The sequence below is a fragment of the Dipodomys merriami genome, unplaced genomic scaffold (assembly GCF_024711535.1).
Source record: "Dipodomys merriami isolate MVZ:Mamm:240054 unplaced genomic scaffold, mDipMer1.0.p SCAF_3, whole genome shotgun sequence".
Lineage (NCBI taxonomy): Eukaryota > Metazoa > Chordata > Mammalia > Rodentia > Heteromyidae > Dipodomys > Dipodomys merriami.
Window position 1 is genome coordinate 65,927,113 of NW_027204492.1, and position 24,527 is coordinate 65,951,639.

The 24,527-nt window shown below is 41.6% G+C and overlaps 1 protein-coding gene and 1 pseudogene across 3 annotated transcripts in view; both read right to left on the minus strand.

Annotated features, from left to right (window-relative positions):
* The window catches only part of LOC138840241 (vascular endothelial growth factor receptor kdr-like), a 176,562-nt gene extending 168,312 nt beyond the window's left edge, over positions 1 to 8,250 (minus strand). Inside the window, exons 1-2 of one of the 3 annotated variants that reach the window (XM_070040193.1) lie at positions 7,964 to 8,250; positions 7,601 to 7,728 (exon numbers count right to left, since the gene is read on the minus strand). In XM_070040193.1, coding sequence (XP_069896294.1) covers positions 7,601 to 7,718 — 118 coding nt within the window. In that variant the 5' untranslated portion in view covers positions 7,719 to 7,728; positions 7,964 to 8,250. Of the gene's footprint in view, positions 1 to 7,600; positions 7,729 to 7,963 lie in introns of those variants that run through there. The other 2 variants (XM_070040194.1, XM_070040196.1) reach the window with 2 other exon arrangements.
* LOC138839835 (programmed cell death protein 6-like) lies at positions 7,959 to 22,463 on the minus strand (annotated as a pseudogene).
* Positions 22,464 to 24,527: the final 2,064 nt, after the last annotated feature.

The window sequence follows — 24,527 nt, forward strand, 5'->3', positions numbered from 1 at the left end:
ATGAGGAAATACTGTCTCTACCAGGAGAGGAATTATCTGACAAGTCTAACAATAGAGGACAGAGAGTTTTTTTTGTAGTTGTGTTGTAGTTTTCTGTGGTTGTTTTTTCTCCATTTCTCTTTTCTACTAATCTTTCAAAACATATAGCTAGAAACCAACACATTTTCAGTTTGGAGCTGAAGGAAGCACACAGCAGTACTAGAAGCTGGGGTATAAATACCTGCTGGGAATTCTTTAAAACAAAAATAAAAGGAAATATTCATTTTACCAGATGGATGTCAACTGTACTAAGCATCAGAAGTATGATCCTAACCAGATTTCCAGAGAAGCCATTAAGTTACTGTGCAACCTGAGTCATGTCTGTCTCTTCCTCTCTCTAATCTTGTAGTTTCCTAACCATAACACAAAGATTTGAGACTGGAAGTCTTCAAAATGGAGAGATAATAAAATTTTATCATCCAAAATGAGGCACTATTAGCAATCATACTGTGATAATGGAAGAAATGTGAAAGTCTGAGGAAAATATGATACATGGTGACTCTTATGGGTCACCTTGCACTGATATGGCTGCATGATCCATTGGTGGAACAAGGAATCCAAATTATTTAATCCCAATATTCCAGAACAAAGTCTTGGCTCCTAAATAGTTACAAGAACCTGATGGCACCAAGCAAACAGGTTGGAACCTTCTTGTTTGAGGGGGCTACACTTTTAAATGCAGTACATTAGACACTCAGAAAAGGAAAAGGCAGACATAATAGCATAAGGTTCCTCCTTAGATACTCTGACTTCCCTGAAAATGATGTGTGAAAGTTGCAGACTTGGAGAAATGGGAAAATCCTTGAGATCATATAATCCAGTGGTTTTATTTATTCTCTTTTTCAATTGGGCCTGGAGATGATCATTTCAGATTAATCTTCTACTCAAAATTTTATATACAAAATAAAAACAAACCTCATATGGCTAAAAAAAATCAAAGGGAATGGAAGTATAGACAAACAATTCTAATTCACTTGGCCTTTATCACATCCCCTTCTCTGAAATTCTTGAGTTGTGCACCACACAGTTCAACATTCACACCTAATAACAAAAACACTAGGATCAAGCTGGGGACCAGTGGCTCAAGCCCATAATCCTTACTGAGATTTAAGGATCCCAATTCAGATCCAGGCAGGGAGGAAGACTCTTATCTCCAATTAAACACCAAGAAGCCAGAAGAGGAGGCTCAAGTGTGTAGAGTGCCAGCCTTGAGCAAAAAGCTCAAACAAGAGCCCAAGGTCCTGAGTTCAAGCTCCATTAACAGCAAAAAACAACTACAAAAAGAAACACTAGACTCAATTTGAGAAGTTGGGTTTTTATCTAAGAGTTGTGGAGTGTTGCTGTATGCTTTACACTGGCTGCACAGAGAGGCAGAGGGTCAGGAGGAGAGCTAGTAGAAATTAAGGGAATATGTATAAAGTTGGTGGAAAACCCTAAAAAGGAAACCTGGGGCCACCAGAAACAAGTGAGACACAATAGACCTTGTGAATACCCATAACATTTCAGTCACTAAGTTCCTGCCCCCACTCTGTCTTTCCTGAAGAGACTTAATGTCCTTTCCTTTCATATCCTTGACAGAAAGACAGGAAGCTCAAGAATTTAGCTTCAGTAGAATCTTGAGATTACAGCTTCTTTTTTTCCCCCTTATGGTAAGAAGCTCATTCGGTTCACCAGAAGAAACTTAGTTTTTGCAAAAAGTTTCTTATTACAGACTTGGTCTGAATCACTATAAATCCAATGGTTCAGCCTACCACTATAAAAACATAACATCTACTTTTGAAAATCAGCTAATTTCTATTGTTAGGTCATTTGAGTTCACAGAGGGTCAGGTACCTGAGGATATATATCCCTTGTAGGTAAAAGTATTCCTTCCAAAAATCATTTCGAACTAGTCCCTGATAGTTTCCCTTTCAATTTCTATTCTGCCCATAATCTTTTATAAACTCCAATCCTTTGTATATGTAGCAACTGATACTTCTTAGAATAACAGAAATTTTTTTGTACCAGTCCTGGGCCTTGAAATTATGGGCCTGGCCACTGTCCTTGCAAGTCTTTTGCTCAAGGGTAATGCTCTACCCCTTGAGCCATACTTCCACCTCAAGCTTTTTGCTAGGTAATTGGAGATAACAGTCTCATGGAGTTCCCTACCTGGTCTGGCTTTGAACCTCAGCCTCCTGAGTAACTAATATTAGAGGCATGAGCCAATAGTGCCCTGCTTAAAATCACAGAATTCTTTTCTTTGTCGGTGGTGGGGCTTGAACTCTGGACTTGGCCGCTGTCCCTGTGCTCTTCAGGTCAAGGCAAGCGTTCTACCGCTTGAGCCACAACGCTACTTCTGATTTTCTAGTGGTTTATTGGAGTTAAGAGTCTCACAGACTTTCCTGCCCAGGCTGGCTTTGAACCGCTATCCTCAGATCTCAGCCTCATGAGTAGCTAGGATTACAGGTGCCCGGCTAAAATCACAAAATTCTTGACTAATAAATATGACATCTGTTTGAGATCCTATGGATCTTCTCCTAGATCTGTGTTTCTTCTATTGCTTCCATGAATACTCCAACCCATCTTTCTTTTTGTTTTTTCCTTATGCCACTACTCAGTGCCTCCCTCTTACCCTCAGACTTCTTTCTCAAGGCAGAAGCTCTACCATTACAGCCACACTCCCAGTCTCACCCAATTACTTTTAGAGAGGCTGACATTTTTACCAGGAATAAAGAATACTTTTTTGTTTTTCTTCTGGTTGAAGCCTCTTGCCCCTTAAATTTAGGTGAGCCATAGATAGAATTATGCCAAAAGAATGACAGCCAAGCCTCAGTGGCTCATGCCTGTAATCCTAGCTACTGAACTCTAAGGATAATCACAGTTTGATGCCAGCCCAGTCAGAAAAGCCCATTAGACTCTAATCGCCAATGAATCAGCAAAAAACCCTGAAATGGTAGTCTGGCTCAAGAGGCAAAGAGCCAGCTTCAATGAAAAAATCTAAGCGGGAGTGAAAAGCCCTGCGCTCAAGCCCCAGTACCAGCAGGCACGTGCACGTGCATGCGCGGGCACACACACACACACACACACACACACACACACACACACACACACACACACACACACACACACACACACACACACACACACACACACACACACATATTTTCAAACAGTCTCAAAATATATTCCGAATCTTGCTTTGTAAGATTGAAGGATCTGAGCTACTTTAATCTATAATAGTAAGAAACCTTTCAATATCCTCAGGACTATTCATTGTGAAATTTGTACTCTAGGCTGAAAACTCCCATTTGCCCCCAAGCCAGTCCATTTTGTTTGGAGCAGCAGAAAAGATTCTTTTACATGAAAAGCCTCCATACCCCACACTCAGCAGGCTTGGGTACAACTTTCACACCCCTTTCACATACTTCCTAGAGCCTTTTGTTCTAGCAAAATGGACTAAGTTCTTTAGTTCTTTACATGACAAAGTTTCAAGGACTTTCTCCACCCAGTTTAATCTCTTCTGAAAACACCTTAGTCTTTCACCAAAGCTAATGTGAGGCTCAAAGTCAGACCGTGGTACAACAGATGGAGTCTGGCCAGGGGAACCAGAGAACTAAAGCCTTTGTTGGCATTAGATACTTACTATTCAGTTAAGATAAACTAAATCAAAATAGGTTTTGATTTATCTGCCTATAAAATCAATACAATAGAGTACAATAGTGGGCTGGGAAGGTGGCTCAGTGGTAGAGCGCTTGCCTTGAATGCTCAAGGCCCTGGGTTTGATTCCTTAGCACCACATAAGCAAAAAGAAAAAAGCCAGAAGTGGCGCTGTGGCTCAAGTGGTAGAGCGCTAGCCTTGAGCTGAAGAGCTGAGGGACAGCACCCAGGCCCAGAGTTCAAGCCCCACGACCGGACCCAAAAAAAAAAAAAATCAATACAATAGAGTACAATAAAGCTTCAGAAGCAAAGCAAAACATAAAAAATTACCTTTTTAAAAAATATATGGCTATTTTGGTTCTCAAAAGGTTTTTCCACATTTCTATTATTTTTAGAGAGGGTGCATACAAATTAAAATGTTATTAAAATTAATTTTGCCCTTTGTATCCTAATTACATAGTTGTATTTCCCTTCTACTTTCACATGAATATTTTCCTATTATAGCATTATACCATTTTCATATGCAAGAATAAAAATATTTAGTCAGGGGATGCGGCTTAGTGGTAGAGTGCTTGCATGAAGCCCGGGGTTTGATTCCTCAGTACCACATAAACTGAAAAGACGAAGTGGTGCTGTGGCTCAAGTGGGAGAGTGCTAGCCTTGAGCAAAAGAAGCTCAAGGACAGTGTACAGGCCCTGAGTCAAGCCCCAGGACTGGCAAAAAAAAATTTTTTTAGTTGGGCAGTGGAATCCAAGCTACTCAGGAGGCTGCATGCAATCTGAGGGTTAAGGTTCAAAGGCAGACCCAGCAAGAGTTAGAGAGACTATCCCCAATTAAGTACCAAAAAAGCCAGAAGTGGAGCTGTGGCTCAAGTGTTACAGCACTAGCCTTGAACAAAATAGCTCAGGGGTAACACGGGGGCCTTGTTTGCAAGCTCCAGGACCAGCGCATGCTCACTCACACACATGCTCTCTTTCTCACACACACACAGAAAAACATTGAAAAAAATTATTTTTCTTTTGTACCAATACTGAGCCTTGAACTCAAGGCCTTATACTCTTTATCTTTTCTTTTCTTTTCTTTTCTTTTTTGATGTGGGCTTGAACTCCAGGCCTGGCTTCCTTAGCTTTTTCCCTACTCAAAGCAGGTGTTCAACCACTTGAGTCATGACTCTGCTTCCCACTTTTTGCTGGTTAATTGGAGATAAGAGTCTCCTGGGTTTGTCTGCCCAAGAGGATTTGAAGAGGGACTCTCAGATCTCAGTCTCCTGAGTAGCTAGGATTAGAGGTGCCACTTGAGCCATAGCTTCACTGAAAATACTTAAAAGAATAAAGCAAAAACCAAGCTTTCTGTCCTCTTTTAAAATTGACCTGCAGGCTTAGCCATCCTAAAATCCTATAGTTTACCTTCTTATCAACACTTCTGACACCATTCTAATCATTTATAAATCCTGTTAAATCTAATCTCCAAATTTTTCTCTAGCTCTAACCAGGGACTAGACTAGACTAGACTAAACAGACTAGACTCAAGGCCTTGGGAAAATAGCCCCAGTATTCTATATCTATAGCATTCCCCTTCGTATTTACTCCAGAAATCTTATTGCAAAAAGCAATTGAGACAAAGAGTGAAAATGAATTATACAACTTAAGGGTGGGAATGGGAAGGAAAAACTGGGAGAGAGCAAGGGAAGGGGTGATAGTGTCCAAAAGAAATGTACTCTTGGGCTGGGAAGTTGGCTCAGTGGTAGAGTTCTTGCCTTGCATGCATGAGGCCCTGGGTTCAATTCCTCAGCACCACATAAGTAGAAAAAAAGCCAGAAGTGGCGCTGTGGCTCAAGTGGTAGGGCACTAGCCTTGAACTGAAGAGCTGGGGGAAAGCATCCAGGTCCAGAGTTCAGGACCCACAAACAAACAAAAACCCTCTATACATTACCTTTATAATAACAATATTTTTAAAACAATTGAGCTATTCTGACAAGTTCTCTTTTCAGTTCTAATGAGTATGGATTCCTCTTCTAAAAGCTTCCACAACTGCCATTGCTGGATATATGACATTTTTAGCAACTTTTCAGTAGCTCTGAAGTTGTATCCAAATGTTTTCTCAGTATCCAGAGAAGTCATTCTCCCAGAGTAGAGATTTACATTTCCAGTAGAAAAATGTTCTCTTTCCGTATTGAATTCATTGTAAATTCAATTTCCTTCCTATGACTGGTTCATTTGTGATCTGTTCTCCTTGACAAAGAAGGTGCAAGCCAAATAAAATGATCCATCTTTATTTTACAAATTCAAAGCCAAGGTTAGAAGAGAAGTACCCAAGTGTGTTTCTAGTATAGCTAAGAAGAAAAATCAATTGCTTAGGTAGCTACTACTATTTGCATTCCGCTACAGACACCAAGACAATTTTGTAGAATAGATATAATGACTGGGAGCTGATGGCTCATATCTGTAATTCTAGCTACTCAGAAGGCTAAGTTATAAGGATCGTGGTTCAAAGATTGCCTGGGTGGAAAAGTCTGTGAGACTCTTATCTCCAATTAACCAACAAAAAGCCACAAGTGGAACTAAGGTTCAAGAGCTACAGTGTCAGCCTTGAGTGATAAAGCCAAGGGAGAATGAGACACCAGAGTTTGAGCCCCAGTACCAGCACACACAATAAAATATTTTATCATTTCCCATCTTGTTAGAATGTATTATCTTGATTTTTAGAGGTTCAATTTGGTATTGAAAAACTGTTTTAAGAACAGTCAAGAACAACACTAGATTCTGACCCCTGTTATAATGCTCAGATTAAACTCAATGAGTGAAAGAAAGCATAGAAACCACATCAGAAATATGGCTGCTTATCCTTTAGTTAATACTAAAGGATAAGCTATCCAGGTTTTCCCATTGTGTCCACTGGCCACTGACTAGTTTACTCTGTTGTAGGAAGTGGCTATAAACTTTGGATGGAAAGTTTGGATTGAGATTCTTTTGAATTCCTTCGGGTCTGAAAAACTATAAAGGCAGCAGCGTATGCCACCGCCAACATTCAACAAAGACAGGAACAGATAAGAGTATGATAACCTTATTGATATCTTTAAGCAGTTGGCTTTAAAAGTTGAGTATCTTTAAGGGTCTCCACATGGTTAAGGCAGGTAGTTACTTACTATCTGAACTGCATACACCTATCACTGGAACACTTCACTTTCCTCTCCTTTACAAGGGAATAAAACAATGGCTGATCCAAAGGATGTCCCCTGTTTAATTGGCACTTTCTTTTTCTTTCATTGTGGACGGGGAATAACTTTAAACATATTGGACTTAGCAGTTATAAAGCAACAACACATTTGAAACAACTGCATTCCAAAAAGTAACCAAATTGAATCTCCATAATTCTGTCGTTTTTCCCTTTCTTTAACCTATTTTCTAAGAGTCAGAGACTGCACATGTCTTTTTACTTTAACTGCTCAGTTTAAAATTACAGACAACTTTACAGATTTCATTTGTGCTCTGCCTAAAGGTTTTATGGAGGTATGGTCAGACAACAGAGAAACAACTCTCTAGGTAGTCTTGGGAAAAAAATGAAAACCTCAGAAGGCGATGTTTTAGACTTTTTGTAAAAAGTGTGAATTCCCCAGGAAGAAAATAAGCCGACAACTACCAAACATTGCACATTAAATCTCCCCAGTATAAGCTTGGCCACCCTCCGGAGAGGGCACACAATTGATCACTCGGGGAGCTTTCTCTTTCCTCTCACTACTAATCCTATGAACTTCCAGCCATAATTGTATGCAGAACTGGTTCGGAGATCTGCCTGGAAGGCTAGTGAATAATCCTTACCATCTTTCCCCCGCCTAAGACCTGACCTCTTTGGGGTAAGCCATATAGCTTGGAGTGACAGAACAGCATATGGAGCACAAGCAGCCATGGGGTGCGACATCACGTACCTGGAGTCTCAAGCAGGGCGAACAAGAGGTAGAAGGCCAAGACAGACGGGACACCACGCCACAGAGCAAGCATCCTAGGTCGCTGAGGGCAGCAGAGTGCTAGAGCTCCATCGTTCATCGTCTCAGTCCTTGGTCAGATGAAAAGGCAGGGTATAGGAATAGAGTTACTCTCACCTTTCACCTGAACTCTGAACTCTAGCACTAACGCTCCCTCCCCTACTTACCCAAGACCCAGCAACCCCCTCCTGGGGCCCAAAGATACCCAGCTATTCTGTGGGGGGGGGGAGATCATAGGTGAGGAAGTTGAGCCCAGGACTCTTGGCTGACTACCCCTCCCTCCTCCCAGGCTCCCAGTTCCCTAACCTTTGGCTGCAGGTGAGCTGTTAGGGTTTCTGAGGCGCCTATACTCCAAACCCTCGATACTACAGGTGTAGTTCAGCTTCTCTGAGGCGCTCCAAACTTTCTGCAGAAGGCAGCCAAAATTAGAGAGGAAGTTGGGACAGCCTGGAGCAAGGCGGGGAAGGAGAGGGCGCGTGTGGGGAGCCTGGAGGAAGGCAGGCGCCCCCGCAAAGCCGGAGACCAGTGCAGCCAGCCAGTCTGAGAGCTGCAGTGCTCTAGGGAGCTAGTGTGTGATGGAGCCGCGTTTCCCTTTCCTCCTCCGCATAGCCCACCAGCCCCCTCCCCCCAGTCTGATTTCCCCTTGGCTAAGACCTTGGGTAGGATCCAGGAGGAGTGAGGGGACTTCTTTCTGGAAAGAGAGGAAACCCACGTCAGCACAGGCACACCCCAAGGAGGAAAGGCCAGGACTCCTATTCAGCCTTCCAGAGGCAGAAAGATTAAAGCTGCTGGGGAGCTGTTATGGAGATGCAGATTTTTAGAGAAGTGGTAAGTAATGGATCCTGGTGACTAGTGCTGAGTGGAGAACTCAAATTACAAAGGAGAAAACTTAAGCCCGTAAAGGCTGCTTGCCTTTGACTAGGTAACATTTGGGCAGAGTGATGTTTTCAGACATTCTTATCTCTCTACACCCCTCTACTCAATGATGATAGGGGCTTTAGCGTTTTGTGATAAGCATGTTAACCTTTTAGGGGAGGAAAGAGCTAACCCCAAACTGACACATTATTTTAATTTCCCTGCTGCCTACTACACTCCCAGGAAATATAGAAAGAAAATACAGGGAGCTTCAAGCTCCCATCTCCACTCACGCCTCTGCCTCTACCCACACCTAGACTTGCAGGACTCTGGCTGCCCCTTTTTCCTTTCCCACAGGCTTCTAGCCAAGAGAAACTAAAGCAGAGAAAGTAAATAATGGATGCCACATCACACAGGTAGGAAGTAGGGAAGCCCAAAAGTACAATCAAGTTTGATTCCAGAGTTCAGGTCCAAAACACTTAGAATGTACATGTTAAAACACTCTTCTTTTTTTTGTCATTTTAGGGCTTGAACTCTGGGCCTAGGCACTGTCCATCAGCTCTTCAGTTCAAGCAAGCACTCTACCACTTGAGCCAAAGCGCCACTTCCAGTTTTCTGATGGTTTGTTGGAGATAAGAGTCTCATGGACCTTCCTGCCCAGGCTGGCTTTGAACCAAGATCCTTAGATCTCAGCCTCCTGAGTAGCTGTTAGGATTACAGGCATAAGCCACCTGCCCAGGATGGTTTTTAACCATGATCCTCAAATCGCACCCTCCTGAGTAGCAAGTATTACAGGCATAAGTCATGGTTCTCCAGTTGTAAAAACACTTCACTATAGAAAGGAATATAAAACTGTAATACTATTTATAGCTATTCAGAAGGCTGAGATCAAAGTCACAGGCAGATACATCCATGAGACACCTCCAGCTAACAAGCAAGAGACAGAGATGTGGCAAAAGTGGATATGTTGTTCAACTGGTAGAGCAACAGCTTTGAGCAGAAAAACCAAGCAAGAAGGCAAGGCTCTGAGTTTGAGCTCCAGTACACATACAAAATAAGAATAATCATAAAATCCACACGTTTTCAGAAATGTACCCCATGTAACTACTTCACTTTGTACAGATGGAGAAACACAAGTATGATTAAGAGAAATAAGATGTACAAGTTGACTCAGTGATCACTCTCAAACCTAGAACCTATGTGAAATCAAACTGAACAGATATGAGCCGAATGTGTACCTGAACCTTGACCCATCTACATTAGGTTTCCTGTCATTGCTGGAATCACATGACTCACGTCGTGTCCAGCTTTACTTTGCAGAGCAGTATATGGAAACTTTTCTTCCTATGCTGACTTGCTACCACAATCCTCCCAACCACTTAGCTTGAGATGGCAGGAGCACTTGACTAGACCCAATGGTAGGTTAAAGAGTTTTGGAGACTCTTTTGCCCATGCTGGCCTCAAACTGAGATCCTCTAGTTCACAGGTTTCCAATGAGCGAGGGTTACTGGCAAAGCCTCCAGAACCTATTGACTTTTGTTAAGGCAGTAGGGGTGCAATTGAAATCTTTTAGGTTCTCAGTGATCAAATGGAAGTATCTGTGACATACAAAAACAACAACAACAACAAACAAAAACAGAAGAAAAACAAAAACACTCAGATCCTAGAGAAACTAAAGGTTAGTCCAGGGTCTTTCCCATTTTCACATGCTTCAGTTCCTATCTTTGGCTCTCAGAGAGGAAACAGTTGTACAATAATCAACCCAATAAGGGGCTGGGAAGGTGGCTCAGTGGTAGAGCGCTTGTCTTGCATGCATGAGGCCCTGGGTTCGATTCCTCAGCACCACATAAGCAGAAAAAAGTCAGAAGTCGTGCTGTGGCTCAAGTGGTAGAGCGCTAGCCTTGAGCTGAAGAGCTGAGGGACAGTGTCCAGGCCCAGAGTTCAGACCCCATGACTAATAAAAAAATCAATCCAGCAGAAAGCATTTTATGAATCTCCATTTTGATGGTCACACATTTTCAAAGTCATGAACAAAGGGTTTATGTAAAACTGGCTAGATTCACCAGAAGGAAAATTTAACTTACTAATTGACACATACAAGACTTGGGCTGGGAAGCAGAAGTTGAGTTGAATGAAGAACTTGAGACAACCAGACATTGGTGGCTTACACCTGTAATCCTAGCTACTCAGGAGGCTGAGATCTGAGGATCACGGTTCAAAGACAGCCTGGGCAAGAAAGTCCATGAGACCCTTATTTCCAATAAACCATTAGAAAACCAGAAGTGGCACTTGGCTCAAGTGGTAGAGTGCTAGCCTTGACCTGAAGAGCTGAGGGATAGCGCCCAAGCCCAGAGTTTAAGTCCCACCACCGACAAAAACAAAAACAAAACAAAAACTTCAGCTCATTAGTTTTATTATGGTCTCAAACTGAAGAGAACCAAATGGTGAAGTGGAATCCACAAGTACTGTCTTCCTCTCTGGGATGAGGTGTGATGGTGTGATAATCCAGGACAGGCAAAATTAACTGTCTATCCATTTTTGTCCTCTCATTTTCCAAGATGCCTGTCTTACTTGTGAAATTATAAGCAAATCAAATCAAATTATTAATCATACAAAGTAAGATTCATTTAGAAATCCAGGTATTGGTGACTCATATCTGTAATTCTAGCCACTCAGGAGGCTGAGATCTAAGGATTACAGTTTGAAACAAGCCCAGACAGGAAAGTCCATGAGATTCATCTCCAATTAATCACCAAAAAAAGGCTGACATGGAGCAAAAGTGAAGCTGAAGCTCTCAACTGGTAGAGCACCAGCCTTGAGTAAAAAACCTAAGGGATAACAGGTCCGAGTTCTAGCCCCAGTATTGGTATGCACACACTGCACACACACACACACACACACACACACACACACACACACACACACACACACACACAATTTAGAATGCTATTTAATAGGTTATATTCTACCAGAGATAAATAAATGTCTTCATGGTACACATCTGTGGGATTATATCTGTAATCCCAGCACACAGAAGTCTAAGGCTGGAAGACTACGAGTTAAAGGCAAACTTCAGCTACATACTGAGATCCAGACTACTCTGGGCTATATATCAAGATACTATCTCAAAAAATTAATTAGTTATATTTAATTTTTAAACTAAGGAGTTAGGTGCTGGTGACTCATGCTTGAGCTCCTAGTTGCTCAGAAGGCTGAGATCTAAGTATAGCAAGTCGACTAGCCAGAGCAGAAAAAGGCTATGAGACTTTTATGTCCAACAGACTACTCAGAAAAAGCCAGAATTGGCACTGTGGCACAAGTGTTTGTAGAGCACTAGCCTTGAGCAAAAAGAAGCTCAGGGAAAGTGCCTGGACCCTGAGTTCAATTCCCAGGACTGGTGAAAAAAAATTCAAACACAGAAAAAGCTCTTAAAATAAAAATAAGCAGAAATGGCCTGAGAATGAATGGCAGACTATGACTGACCAAACTAAAATCTTCAAGGAGATACAAATAGCTATCCCAGGGTTAACAAGAAATTTGTCCGTAACTCTAAGAAATACATTGGTCTGTGAATATATTTCTCTCTTTGGTGGGAGAGAGCACCACCAGAAGAGAAAGCAGTTCAAGATAATGCTCAAAACACGGAATGTGGGCTGAGAAGGTAGCTCAGTAGTAGAGTGCTTGTTTTGCATGCAAGGCCATGGGTTCGATTTCTCAGTATCACATAAGCAGAAAAAAGCTGGAAGTGGCACTGTGGCTCAAGTGGTAGAGTGTTAGTCTTGAGCTGAAGAGCTGAGGGACAGCCCTCAGGTCCAGAGTTCAGGCCCCACAACCGAAACACACACACACACACACACACACACACACACACACACACACACACACACACACACACACACACATATATACACAGGGAAAGTTCAGAAGGTCAGTGTCACAGAGGTAACTAATCCTATTTATTTATCTATTTGTTCGTTTGTTTATGTCAGTACTAGAGCTTGAATTAAGGGCTCTCCCTTAACTTTCTCCCTTAAGGCTAACGCTCTACCACTTGAGACACAACTTCTCCTTCCAGCTTTTTACTGGCTAATTATAAATAAATCTCATGGACTTTTCTGCCTAGGTTGGCTTCAAACCAGAATCCTCAGTTCTCAAACTCCTTAGTAGCTTGGATTACTGGCGTGAGCCACCTGCATCCAGCCATTAATCCCATTTATGAGGTTTTAGTCCAATTGTCTCCTTAAAAGTCCCATTCTTACTACTGTCCTCTTGTGTGTTAGGATTTCAACATTTGAATATTGAGAATATTGAGCAGGGCACAAACATTCAAACCATACCATCTGTAGCCAAGCTATGTCCTAAGGTAAAAACAACATCACAGAGATGGAAATGTCCACGCATATTAAGGACAGTTCAGGAATTGTGAAATAAACAGGTAGTTCTCAGATTTAAATACATATTAGAACCATGTGGAACATTTTGAAAACATATTGAAATGCAAATTCCACCAATTTCTTGAGTATTCCTAAGTGGGACTAGGGCATTTCTTTTTCTTAAAAACTCAGCCAACTTGGCACCAGTGACACAGGAAATATGGCTAGAGATTTAGCTGTGGAACCTAGTTAACAGAACTGGAAGACCCTCTTTCTGCTAGGGCCAGGGTTCTTGGGGGTGACCATTTCACTCCTAGTACAGTATTTCTTGCAAGGATCCAAATTCCTAGGGCAGCCATTAAAGTTTTCTCCTTTTCTTGTTCATTCTTCAATCTTGAAAGACCTAGTTGCCATCTATCAGTGGTTTGGCTGTATGGTGGCTCAGTGGTAGAGGGCTTGCCTTGCATGCATGGGGCCCTGGGTTCGATTCCTCAGCACCACATAAGCAAAAAGAAAAAAGCCGGAAGTAGTGCTGTGGCTCAAGTGGTAGAGCACTAGCCTTGAGCTGAAGAGCTGAGGGATAGTGCCCAGGCCCAGAGTTCAGGCCCCACGACCGGACCCCCCCCCCCCCCAAAAAAAAGAGCACAAGAAACATGCAACTTTTTAAAAAAGAGATCACATGCATGTTCCTGAAATACTATGGGTAGACTACAATTTGGAGGAAAAGCCAGTAAATATCAAATACCCTGACAAACAAATATTTTATTCTGGAGTCATTGCTGATCAATCTTCTTTGTTCTTTGGTCCCTGGTGGAAAGAAATAGGCATGTTTCCATGATCAGGTTGATCTCATGTAGGAAGGAAAGAAAAAGGTCCTTTTTCTCAAATTTCAGCAATAAAAGGTTAAGAAAAAGTGATCATTAAGCAATTTTTAAAGTTAAAATGATAGCTAGCATCTTAAAACGGAAGTTATATTCATATAAAATTTTGACTTGTCATATTTACTTAAAAGCAATTTGTTTGTAAGTTTAGTTTTGTCAAAAGATTACAGCTACTCAGAAGGTAGGAAGGATTGAGGTTTTAGGCCAGCCTGGGCAAAAAAAAAAAACATAAGGGGGAAGAGGAGGGGAGAGAGGAGCTGGGGAGGTAGGGAAGGAGAAGGAGAAAAATAAAGGAGGGTGTAACAATGCTCAATAGGAAATGGACTCATTACCTTGCTCATGTAACTGTAACCCCTCTGTACAGTATCTTTACAATAAAAAATATATATTAAGAAAAAAAGCATAAAAGCTTACCTCCAAAATAAGTAAAGAAAAATGGAAGCACAAGGTCCTGAGATCAAGCCATAGTACATAAAAAAAAGAGTATTGTGTTATATGACCACTTTAGGAGAAAACACAGTAGTGTGTACACACACACACATTTCATGCTTAAAGCTTATTTCCCCTGCTTAAAGCTTATTTCCCCTCCATGGGGCTGGGAAGGTGGCTCAGTGGTAGAGTGCTTGCCTTGCATGCATTCGGCCCTGGGTTCGATTCCTCAGCACCACATAAGCAAAAAGCAAAAAGCCAGAAGTGGCGCTGTGGCTCAAGTGGTAGAGCACTAGCCTTGAGCTGAAGAGCTGAGGGACAGCACCCAGGCTCAGAGTTCAGGCTCCACTACCGGACCCAAAAAAAGTGCTTATTTCCCCTCCAAAATATTGGTCTATCTTGCTGGGTACTGATGGCTTATGCCTATAATCCTAGCTACTGAGGAGGCTGAGATTTGAAAAACATGGTTTGAAGCCAGCCTGGCAGGAAAGCTGGTGAACTTTCTATCTCCAATAAACTACCAAAAATCTGGAAAGGGAGCTCTGGCTCAAGTGGTAGAGCACTAGCCTTGAGCAGAAGCAGCTCAGGGATAGCACACAGGCCCTAAGTTCAAGCCCCAGGACCAGTACAAAAATTAGCCTATATTAGATGTAAATTTACTTTAAGTATTTATTTCCAAATGTTATTATTTATTTAAAATAGTGCTCAAAGTTATTAGAAGTTCATATATCTCTTGATGGTATATTGGAGTATTTTATATACAAAGGTTATAAACTAGAGACTCAAGTATACTATCTTTCCAAGAACTCCAAACTCATATGTAGCAAATAACTTGTTTACAAATGACTAAGATGTTTTACCACTATCATATACACTTGAAAATATTTACTATAATCTATATTTACTTCACTTTTGAAGTTACTTTTAGATTAACCATAAAATTTAAGACATTAGAAAAGTATACTCAATATCTTGTCTTTTCTTTGTCAATGCAAAACCTCAAAAGTCACCGTACTTGAGACACAGAAATATGACAATATAAATTTACTGTCTGTACATAAACAATGAAAGCCAATTATGATAAACTGAAATAAGATATGACCATTTGGTTATATGACTAAAACTTAAAAGAATGTAAACTTTATACTTTTTTTCCCCTGGTACTACCTGGCTTTTCCACTCAAAGCTATACTCTACCATTTAAACTCTACTACTGGCTATTTTTTTGTCCTTTGTGGGGCTTGAACTCTGGGCCTGGGCGCTGTCCCTCAGCTCTTCAGCTCAAGGCGAGCACTCTACTACTTGAGCCACAGAGCCACTTCTGGTTTTCTGAGTGTTTTATTGGAGATAAGAGTCTCATGGACTTTCCTGTCTGAGCTGGCTTTGAACCTCGATCCTCAGATCTCGGCCTCCGGAGTAGGTAGGATTATAGGTGTGAGCCCCCCTGCACTGGCTCATTACTGGCTTTTTGTTGGTTAATTGGAGATAAATGTCTGCCTGGGCTGGCTTCAAACTGAAATCGCTAGATCTCAGTCTCCTGAGTAGACAGTTACAGGTGTCAGCCAACAGTGCTTTGCTTCTCCTAAGATAATTTGTGGTTAATGTTTCTGTTCAAGTTGTCTTGGCTACAATGCAGGCACAGAAGAATTAGCTCAGACCTTTTCGGATTAATATAAAAAGTCCTGGGCACTTGTGGTTCATGCCTAGAATCCTAGGTACTCAGGGGGCTGAGAGCTGAGGATGTTGGTTCAAAGCCAACTGGGGCAGGAAAGTCTGTGAGACTCTTATCTCCAATAAACTACTCAGGGGGCTGGGAAGGTGGCTCAGTGGTAGAGCGCTTGCCTTGCATGCATGAAGCCCTGGGTTCGATTCCTCAGCCAATTCCTCAGCACCACATAAGCAAAAAGAAAAAGGCTGCAAGTGGCACTGTGGCTCAAGTGGTAGAGTGCTAGCCTTGAGCTGAAGAGCTGAGGGACAGCGCCAAGTCCCAGAGTTCAGGGCCCACGACCAGACCCAAAAATAAAAAAAATTAAAAAAAAATAAAAAAATAAACTACTCAGAAAAAGCTGCAGTGGCCCTGTGGCTTAAGTGGTAGAGTGCTAGCCTTGAGCAAAAGAAGCTCAGAATCAATGCCTAGAATTCAAGCCCCAGGACCATCACACAATAAACAAACAAACAAGTAAATGGAAATTTTTTTAAATGACCACCAGGTACTGCTATATCAAGCACTTTAGGGACAATATCCAGGTCTTGAGTTCAAGCCCCATTTCTGGCATGTACATACACTCATGCATGCGTGTGTGCACATGCACTCACACACACAATTTAGGAAAAATGAAAGATCAAATAAAGACACAAAAAGCAAAAGATATCTGTCATAAAACCAAAGACAAAAAGACAAATACGTATAATACATATGTATGTATATATAAATTTTGTTTTGTTTTTTTTTTTTTGGGTCCAGTCGTGGGGCCTGAATTCTGGGCCTGGGTGCTGTCCCTCAGTTCTTCAGCTCAAGGCTAGTGCTCTACCACTTGAGCCACAGTGCCCCTTCCGGCTTTTTCTGCTTATGTGATGGTGAGGAGTTGACCTCAGGACCTCATGTATTGACGTCAAGCACTCTACCACTGAGCCACCTTCCCAGCCCCTGTATATATAAATTTAAGCATGAAGAACTAAAAAGTATATTTACTATAAACCAACCAAACCTGAGCTAAAACAAGTAAAAAAGTGGCTGCACATATTTCAGCCAATTACTTCTAGGAAAACAATTGCACTAAATCATAGTATATTTTCAGTTATATATTTCATACACTATGAGAATAGTAATGAAAACTTCTCAAGACAGCTCCATAACAAAATTTGCATTCTTTCTTCTCATGCAAACTTCAGCACATATTTCCAAATACATATGATTGTCTAAGTCTTAATAGCTTCACTAACACAAAATATTTGTCTTCCTAGGCTTAGTTTATCTCATTCAGTGTGATGATCTGCAGTTCCATCCATTTTCATGCAAATTACATAATTTCATTATAGCTGAATACTTCCTTTAATTTTTTTATATATTTATACTATTTCCTTTCCTTTCTCTGTGTGTGTGTGTATGTCTGTGTGCGTGGGCGCGTGCGCGCCCACACACATGCACGCACTCACGTGCATGCGCATATGCGCACACCAGTAGTGAGGCTTGAACTCAGGGCCTGGGACCCTGAGCTTTTCTACTTAAAGTTAGTGCTCTACCACTTAAGATCCAGTTTACTTCTGATTTTATGGTAATTAATTGGAGATAAGCGTCTCATGGACTTTTCTGCCCAGTCTGGCTTTGAACAATCCTCAGATCTTAGCTTCCTGAGTGTCTAGGATTACAGGTGTGAGCCACCAGCACCTGGCTTTGCTTAGCTTTTTAGCTCAGGGCTGGCATTCTACATGCTGTGCCACATTTCCCCTCCATCTTTTTCTTTGCTGGTTAATTGAAGATGAGAATGTCTCAAATTTGTCTGCCCAGGTTGACTTTAACCTGGATCCTCATATCTGAGCTTCCAGGTAGCTAGAATTACAGCTTCTGCTGTAATCCAAGGAGCCACTGCTCCTGGCCAACTCAATGGAAAGGCACACAGGCACAAGCATCGAAATATGTAACTGAAGCTGGGTGCCAGTGGCTCACACCTGTAATCCTAGCTACTCAGGAGGCTGAGATCGGAGGATCGCCGTTCAAAGCTAGCCCAGGTAAGAGAGTCTGGGAGGGGCTGGGAAGGTTGCTCAGTGGTAGAGTGCTTGCCTTGTATGCATGAGGCCCTGGGTTTGATTACTCAGCACCACATAAGCAGAAAAAGCTAGAAGTGGTGCTGTGGCTCAAGTGGTAGAGCACTAGCCTTGAGCTGAAGACCTGAGGGATAGCGCCCAGGCCCAGAGTTCAGGCACCATGACTGCCGCGCCCCCCCCCCCCCAAAAAAAAGAAAGTCTGCGAGACTCTTATCTCCAATTAACCACCAGAAAACCGGAGGTGGTGCTGTGGCTCAAGTGGTAGAGTGCTAGCCATGAGCTGAAGAGCTCAGGGAAAGAACCGGGGCCCAGAGTTCAAGCCCCACGACTGACAAAAAAAAAAAAAAAAGAAATATATAACTGAGAAAAATAGCAGCAAGCATCGCGTTCCTACAATAAGGCAGTGATAAGCAATTAATCGAAAAACATAGGTGTGGGGCTGGGAAGGTGGCTCAGTGGTAGAGTGCTAGCCTTGCATGCATGAGGCCCTGGGTTCGATTCCTCAGCACCACATAAGCAGAAAAAGCCAGAAGTGGTGCTGTGGCTCAAGTGGTAGAGTGCTAGCCTTGAGCTGAAGACCTGAGAGACAGCACCCAGGCCCAGCATTCAGGCCCCACGACCAACAGAAAAAAAAAATGTCTCCAGAAAAAGAATTAGGCATATAGGTAGCAAAATAGCATTTTGCTACTACAGAGATTGACTTGTCTTCTTGGTTAGGCATTTGGTAAATTAGACCTTTGTGCTTAATCCAGAAACCTTAGCAATGTCAAAGATCAGTTGAAGATGGACACTAACCCCACCCCTTCTACATATTGCATCAGTTATTTTCCCTAACTGGTGTCCCCTTTTAGGGTTCACATTGCTGACATTTAGATGAATGTTTGTTTTTTTTCAATGTAGTATAATGAGTGAAATATGATCATCTCTTAAAACTTTTATATTTTAATCCTTCTATAACAAAATTTAAATGAGAACAGTGTGATTGCTATACAAATATTTCTTCAGGATAATCCTACAGATCATTGTCCCATCCAGCCATATTGCTACCCTAAGATTGCTTTAATATATAACTTCCAGTCAACTGTGCTGGGGAATCCAGTAATAGTGAAGAGAATGAGTCAGGAGGATCATCAACCTGGGCTACCTGGGCACCAATGGCTCATACCTGTAATCCTATTTACTTAAGATGCTGAGATCCAATGATCAAAGTTGTAGCCAGCCCAGGGAAGAAAGTCCATGAGACATTTATCTCCAATGAACCAGCAAAAAGCCTGAAGTAGATTTGGCTCAAGTGGTAGAGGGCTAACCTTGAGCAAAAAAGCTAAGGGAGAGGTACTCTGGCCCTACGTTCATGCCCTAGTACTGCACAAAATATATGCTAATACCCTACAGTTCAAGAAACATATGTAACTGTTTTATATCCATTGACATAGAAGATTGCTGCAAAGTTTTCTCTATGACTTTTTCAGGATTCATGTGTATCTTACACAACCATAGGACTTCTAAAATCCTTAAGCTATGGAAGACTTTTTTTTGTCAGTGCTGGGGCTTGAATTCAGGGCATGGATATTTGTTCCTGAGCTATTTTGCTCAAGGCTAAAGCTCTACCACTTGAGCCACAGCTTCACTTTTGACTTTTGGTGATTAATTGAAGATAAGATATTTCAGATTTTCCTGCCTGGGCTGGCTTTGAACCAAGATCCTCAGATGTCAGCCTCCTGAGTAACTAGGATTACAGGTGTGGGCCACCAGTGCCAGCTTTATGGAAAGCTTTTGTACCTTGTGAGGATTGATTTCTCAATCTACTCCTTGAGGTGTATTGTATATCATCCAGATGATTTTCCTAAATCTATAACAGTCAAGGTTACCATGACTTTGTCTACCTAAGGACACATTCACAGTGGGTGGACAGTATAACAAAGAGAGTTATGAGTCACCGTGGCATGACAAATGGTGGGGCATTGTCAATAACCTTGGGGGAGTACTCTGAAGGTGAATTCCTGTCCTTCCAAGTGAATGTAAATTGGTCCTGAGACTCAGAGGTGAAAAGAACACTAAAGAAGACATTAGCAAGACCTAAAGCAGCACGTTAAAGATCCCATTACCTGAATCAATTGTTCAATCAGGGGACAATTTTGGGTAAAGTGGTATGGATAAAAGGTACTACTTTAGTTCTTTATAATCTACATTCTCTATGAGCCATCTGAACTCAGGGCCTGGGTTCCATCCCTGAGCTTTTTTTGTTCAAGGCTAGTACTCTACTACTTAAGCCACAACCCTACTTCTGGCTTTTGTGTGGTTAATTAGAAATAGGAGTCTCATGGACTTTCTTGCTTGGGCTGGCTTTGAACTGCTGTCCTCAGCTCTCAATCTCCTGAGTAGCTAGGATTACAGGCATGAGCCACCAATAGCCCACTCATTTGGCTTCTTTAATACTCATTCCTATCCACATATCATTGATTTTACTATTTGTATTCACTGATGTCATTCTCTAACTGTGATGTATGGGATATAGCCCACAAACACACTTGCCATGACTAGCTCTACATTCATGACAGGATGAAATAAAAATTATCTGCCCACATATGGCTAAAACTATAAGGTTCTACTATTAAGATGGCGTGTGAAATCAGCTGCCGGTGGCTTATGCCTATAAATCTAGCTAATCAGGAGACCGAGATCCAGATGATGGTGGTTCAAAGCCAGATCAGGAAGAAAAGTCTATAAGACTTGATCACTTAAACAACAAAAAGTAGAGCTGGAGGAATGGGATAAGAAGATGACCCATCTATCCGAGAAATGGCCCATTTTAACTCTATTTTTTGTCTGTATCATTACTTTATTGCATATTTTGCATATTTCAATGAATATAATAAATACTCTTAAAAAGTAAGGCACTGAAAAGTTTTTATGCAAGTTCCATTATTACTCATAATATTCCATATAATTCTGAAATTCTATTCTAATAAAAACATTTTCAATTACAGAACTAAAGAGGTCTAGGAAAAGACATGATACATTTTTTGCTTGCACATAGAATATCTGAATCATTATTACATTTTACCTCATGACACAGTCAGCAAACCCAAGATTTGTATCGTATCACTGAAGCTACTGTGACAGTGCAATAGAACTAATCAGTTTAAATATATATGTACAGTCACATTATAGTATTAATTATATAAAATCTACAGAAGGAAGAATAAGTAATCTAACTGCATCTGTGCCCTGTTTTGTCTCAGGTAAGGGGTTTGGCATTTTTAGTCATTCTTCCCATTCTGTACCGATATTCACAAGGCGTGGTTAAACGATGCTGAAGACGATGGAGCAATACTGCTCAAAAAACACTTGAATCAGTTGGGCGTCATTGGTCATGCTTCCTAGTTACTCAGGAGACTGAGATCTGAGGATCTTGGTTCAAAGCCAGCCTGGGCAGGAAGGTTCATGAGGCTCTTATCTCCAATAAACCATCAGAAAACCTGAAGTGGCGCTGTGGCTCAAGTGGTAGAGCACTAGCCTTAAGCTGAAGAGCTGAGGGACCACACCCAAGCCCAGAGTTCAAGCCCCATCAGTGACAAAAACAAACAAACAAACATCTGAATCCAGCCATATTGATCCGTGTCATAGCACCTGGATATGTCTGTCAACCTCTAGAAGAACTGGAATTTAGATGGATACTGCAAGATGTGCAGCCCTGAATGAAGTCATTGAATGCAATCAGCCCTTGTCCTTGTCTGTCAAACTTTCAGATGATTGGCTGGGGATGTGGCTCAGTGGTAGAGGGCTTGCTTAGCATGTATGATGCCCTGGGTTTGATTCCTCAGTGCCACATAAACAGAAAAAACTGGAAGTGGCACTGTGGCTCAAGTGGTAGAGTGCTAGCCTTGAGCAAAAGAAGCTCAGAGACAGTGCCCAGGCCTAAAGTCAAAGCCCCAGAACTGGCAAAACAAAAACAAAAACAAAAGTGCTTGGTGGAGCTCGTTGTCTCTGTCATAGGTGCGGAAGACATTCTGCCAGTCTGTGATATACTTCCAGACACCAGTGAACTCATTGAAGTTCATTCCAGCTTTGTTCTCCCTGTCAAACATAGAAATTATTGACCTGACAGTCACTGAATTAAACGGGGTCCATGTACCATTGGAGAGTGCTCGTTGTTCCATATCACTCCACTCTCTTTTATTTTGTCAGTCATGAGGCCTGAACTCTGGGCCTGCGCGATGTCCCTCAGCTCTTCAGCTCAAGGCTAGCACTCTACCACTTGAGCCACAGCGCCACTTCTGGCTTTTTTTTTGCTTATGTGGTGCTGAGGAATCAAACCCAGGGCCTCATGCATGCAAGGCAAGCACTCTACCACTAAGCCACCTTCCCAGCCCCTCCATTCCTGTCTTTATCAACCCGCAAGAAGATGTTCCACATGAAGCTCTGGTCCAGCAGTGCCGCACCCACACCAGGGCCCAGGCGATAGGAGTAGGCAGCCACGTACTGAAGTACCACAGGTGACATGGTCAAGCTCTGACTGCTCTATTTTGTTTTTATAAATACATATCTCTAAGCCTAACTCAGGAAAATGAATGAAAATAGACAAAATATTATCCTTATTCATTTGTATTGAATTGAAACAGATAAAATCTTAAAAGAAAATTGTAAGGTAGTCTTAGGTCATCAGCACACTGCTACTTAATTAGGCTTTTGTTTTGTCAATTTATTGAACCTTATTAGTATGGACTTGAGTGCTTCTCCAATTTCATAAATATGTAAGACCTACTTTATGTTAGTCTCTATATTAGCAACAGAGGTTTAAAAAGGATAATTAATAAACAACCCCATTCTTCAGAAGGGTCAGAAACACTAGAGATAGTTCTTGAAGTTGTGTACTAGCCAACTCTATGGGGAGGCACTCACATAGGGGTACGTTGACAAATTTGAATATACAGTTTAGACAATCATGCATGCTGATCATAGTCATGTATATTGAGTATAAGGCATGAAGAAAGATGCAGCAGAGGTTGAGGTTGAAGGATTGGGCAGAAACCAGACATTTGAAGGTAACTTGAGTTTTTCTATTTTCATTGTGATTTAATTATTCTTATGAAATATCTACAAAATCCCAAAATATCTATTGAAGTAAGCACAAGTAAATAGGCCAAAAAATGTGTTCATCATTTAAATAATGGGCTGGGAATGTGGCTTAGTGGTAGAATGCTTATCTAGCATGCATGAAGTCCTGGGTTTGCTTCCTAGTACCACATAAATAGAAAAAGCCAAAAGTGGCGGGGTGGCTCAAGTGGAATAGTGCTAGTTTTGGCAAAAGAAGCTCAGTACCCAGGCCCTCAGTTCAAGCTCCAGGACTGGAATAAATAAATAAATAAAATATCTTCACCTGGGTGCTAGTGGCTCACGGTCTGTAATCCTAGATATTTGGAAGGCTAAGATCTGAGAATTGTGGTTCAAAGCCAGCCAGGACAGGAAAGTCCATGAGACTCTGATCTCCAATTAACCTCCAGAAAACTGGAAGTGGTAGATCCCTAGCCTGGAGCAAAAAGTGCTCAGGGACAGTGCCCAGACCCTGAGTTCAAGCCCCACCACTGACAAAAATAAAAATCCTATTTTTGACTGTCTTAGTACTTCACTACTGAATATTTGATGGCATAAAGATTGAAGAGAATTATTTTGTTTTGTTTCAGCATTAGGACTTGAATTCAAGTCCCTGTGCTCTTTCTTACTTGGGTTTTCTGCTCAAGGCTGGTACTCTACCATGAGAGCCACATCTTCACTTCTGGCTTTTTGCTAGTTAATTGAACATAAGAATCTCACCAACTTTCTGCCCAGGATGGCTTTGAACCATAATCTTCACACCTGAGCCTTTTGAGTTGCTAGGATAATAGGTGTGGGTTACTGGCCCTGGGCTCAGAACGCTTCTCATTCGGGGAGTGGAAATCAATGTCCATATTTTATAAAAATGCCATTCAAGGAGAAAGTCTCATCTCTTGACTGGCTCTTACTTTTGTCACCTTATCATCATAACATAAAAGTTCCACAGCCCTACTAGGTCTCTTCTTCCCTTCCTCTCCCCCTCCCTTCCCTTGTCTCTCCCTCTCTTCTTCCCTCTCTCCTTAGCTCCTCTTCTTCTTCCCTCCAGCTTTCCCTTCCCCTTCCCCTCTCTTTTCTTTCTTTTTTTTTTTTTTTTTTTAATTTTTTTATTGTAAAGATTCTATACAGAGGGTTACAGTTACATGAGTGGGGTAATGAGTACACTTCCTCTTGAACATTGTTACCCCCTCCATTGTTTTCTCCCTACCATCCCCTCCCTCCCTCCCTTCCCCAAGGTTCTTTTTTTTTTTTTTTTTGATTGTGATTAAGTGATTACTTAATTTCCGGAAATTCACAGTATTGTGGAATAATGATGCTCATTTAAAGTCACAGGTTCATTCTAACTTTCCTGGAGCAAATTGTCTATCACAGTCTGTAATATATAACGGTGTTCATATGTTATATACCATACACGTGATCAGCATCTTTTCTTTCTTTGTTGGTCGTGGAGCTTGAACTCTGGGCCTGGGTGCTGTC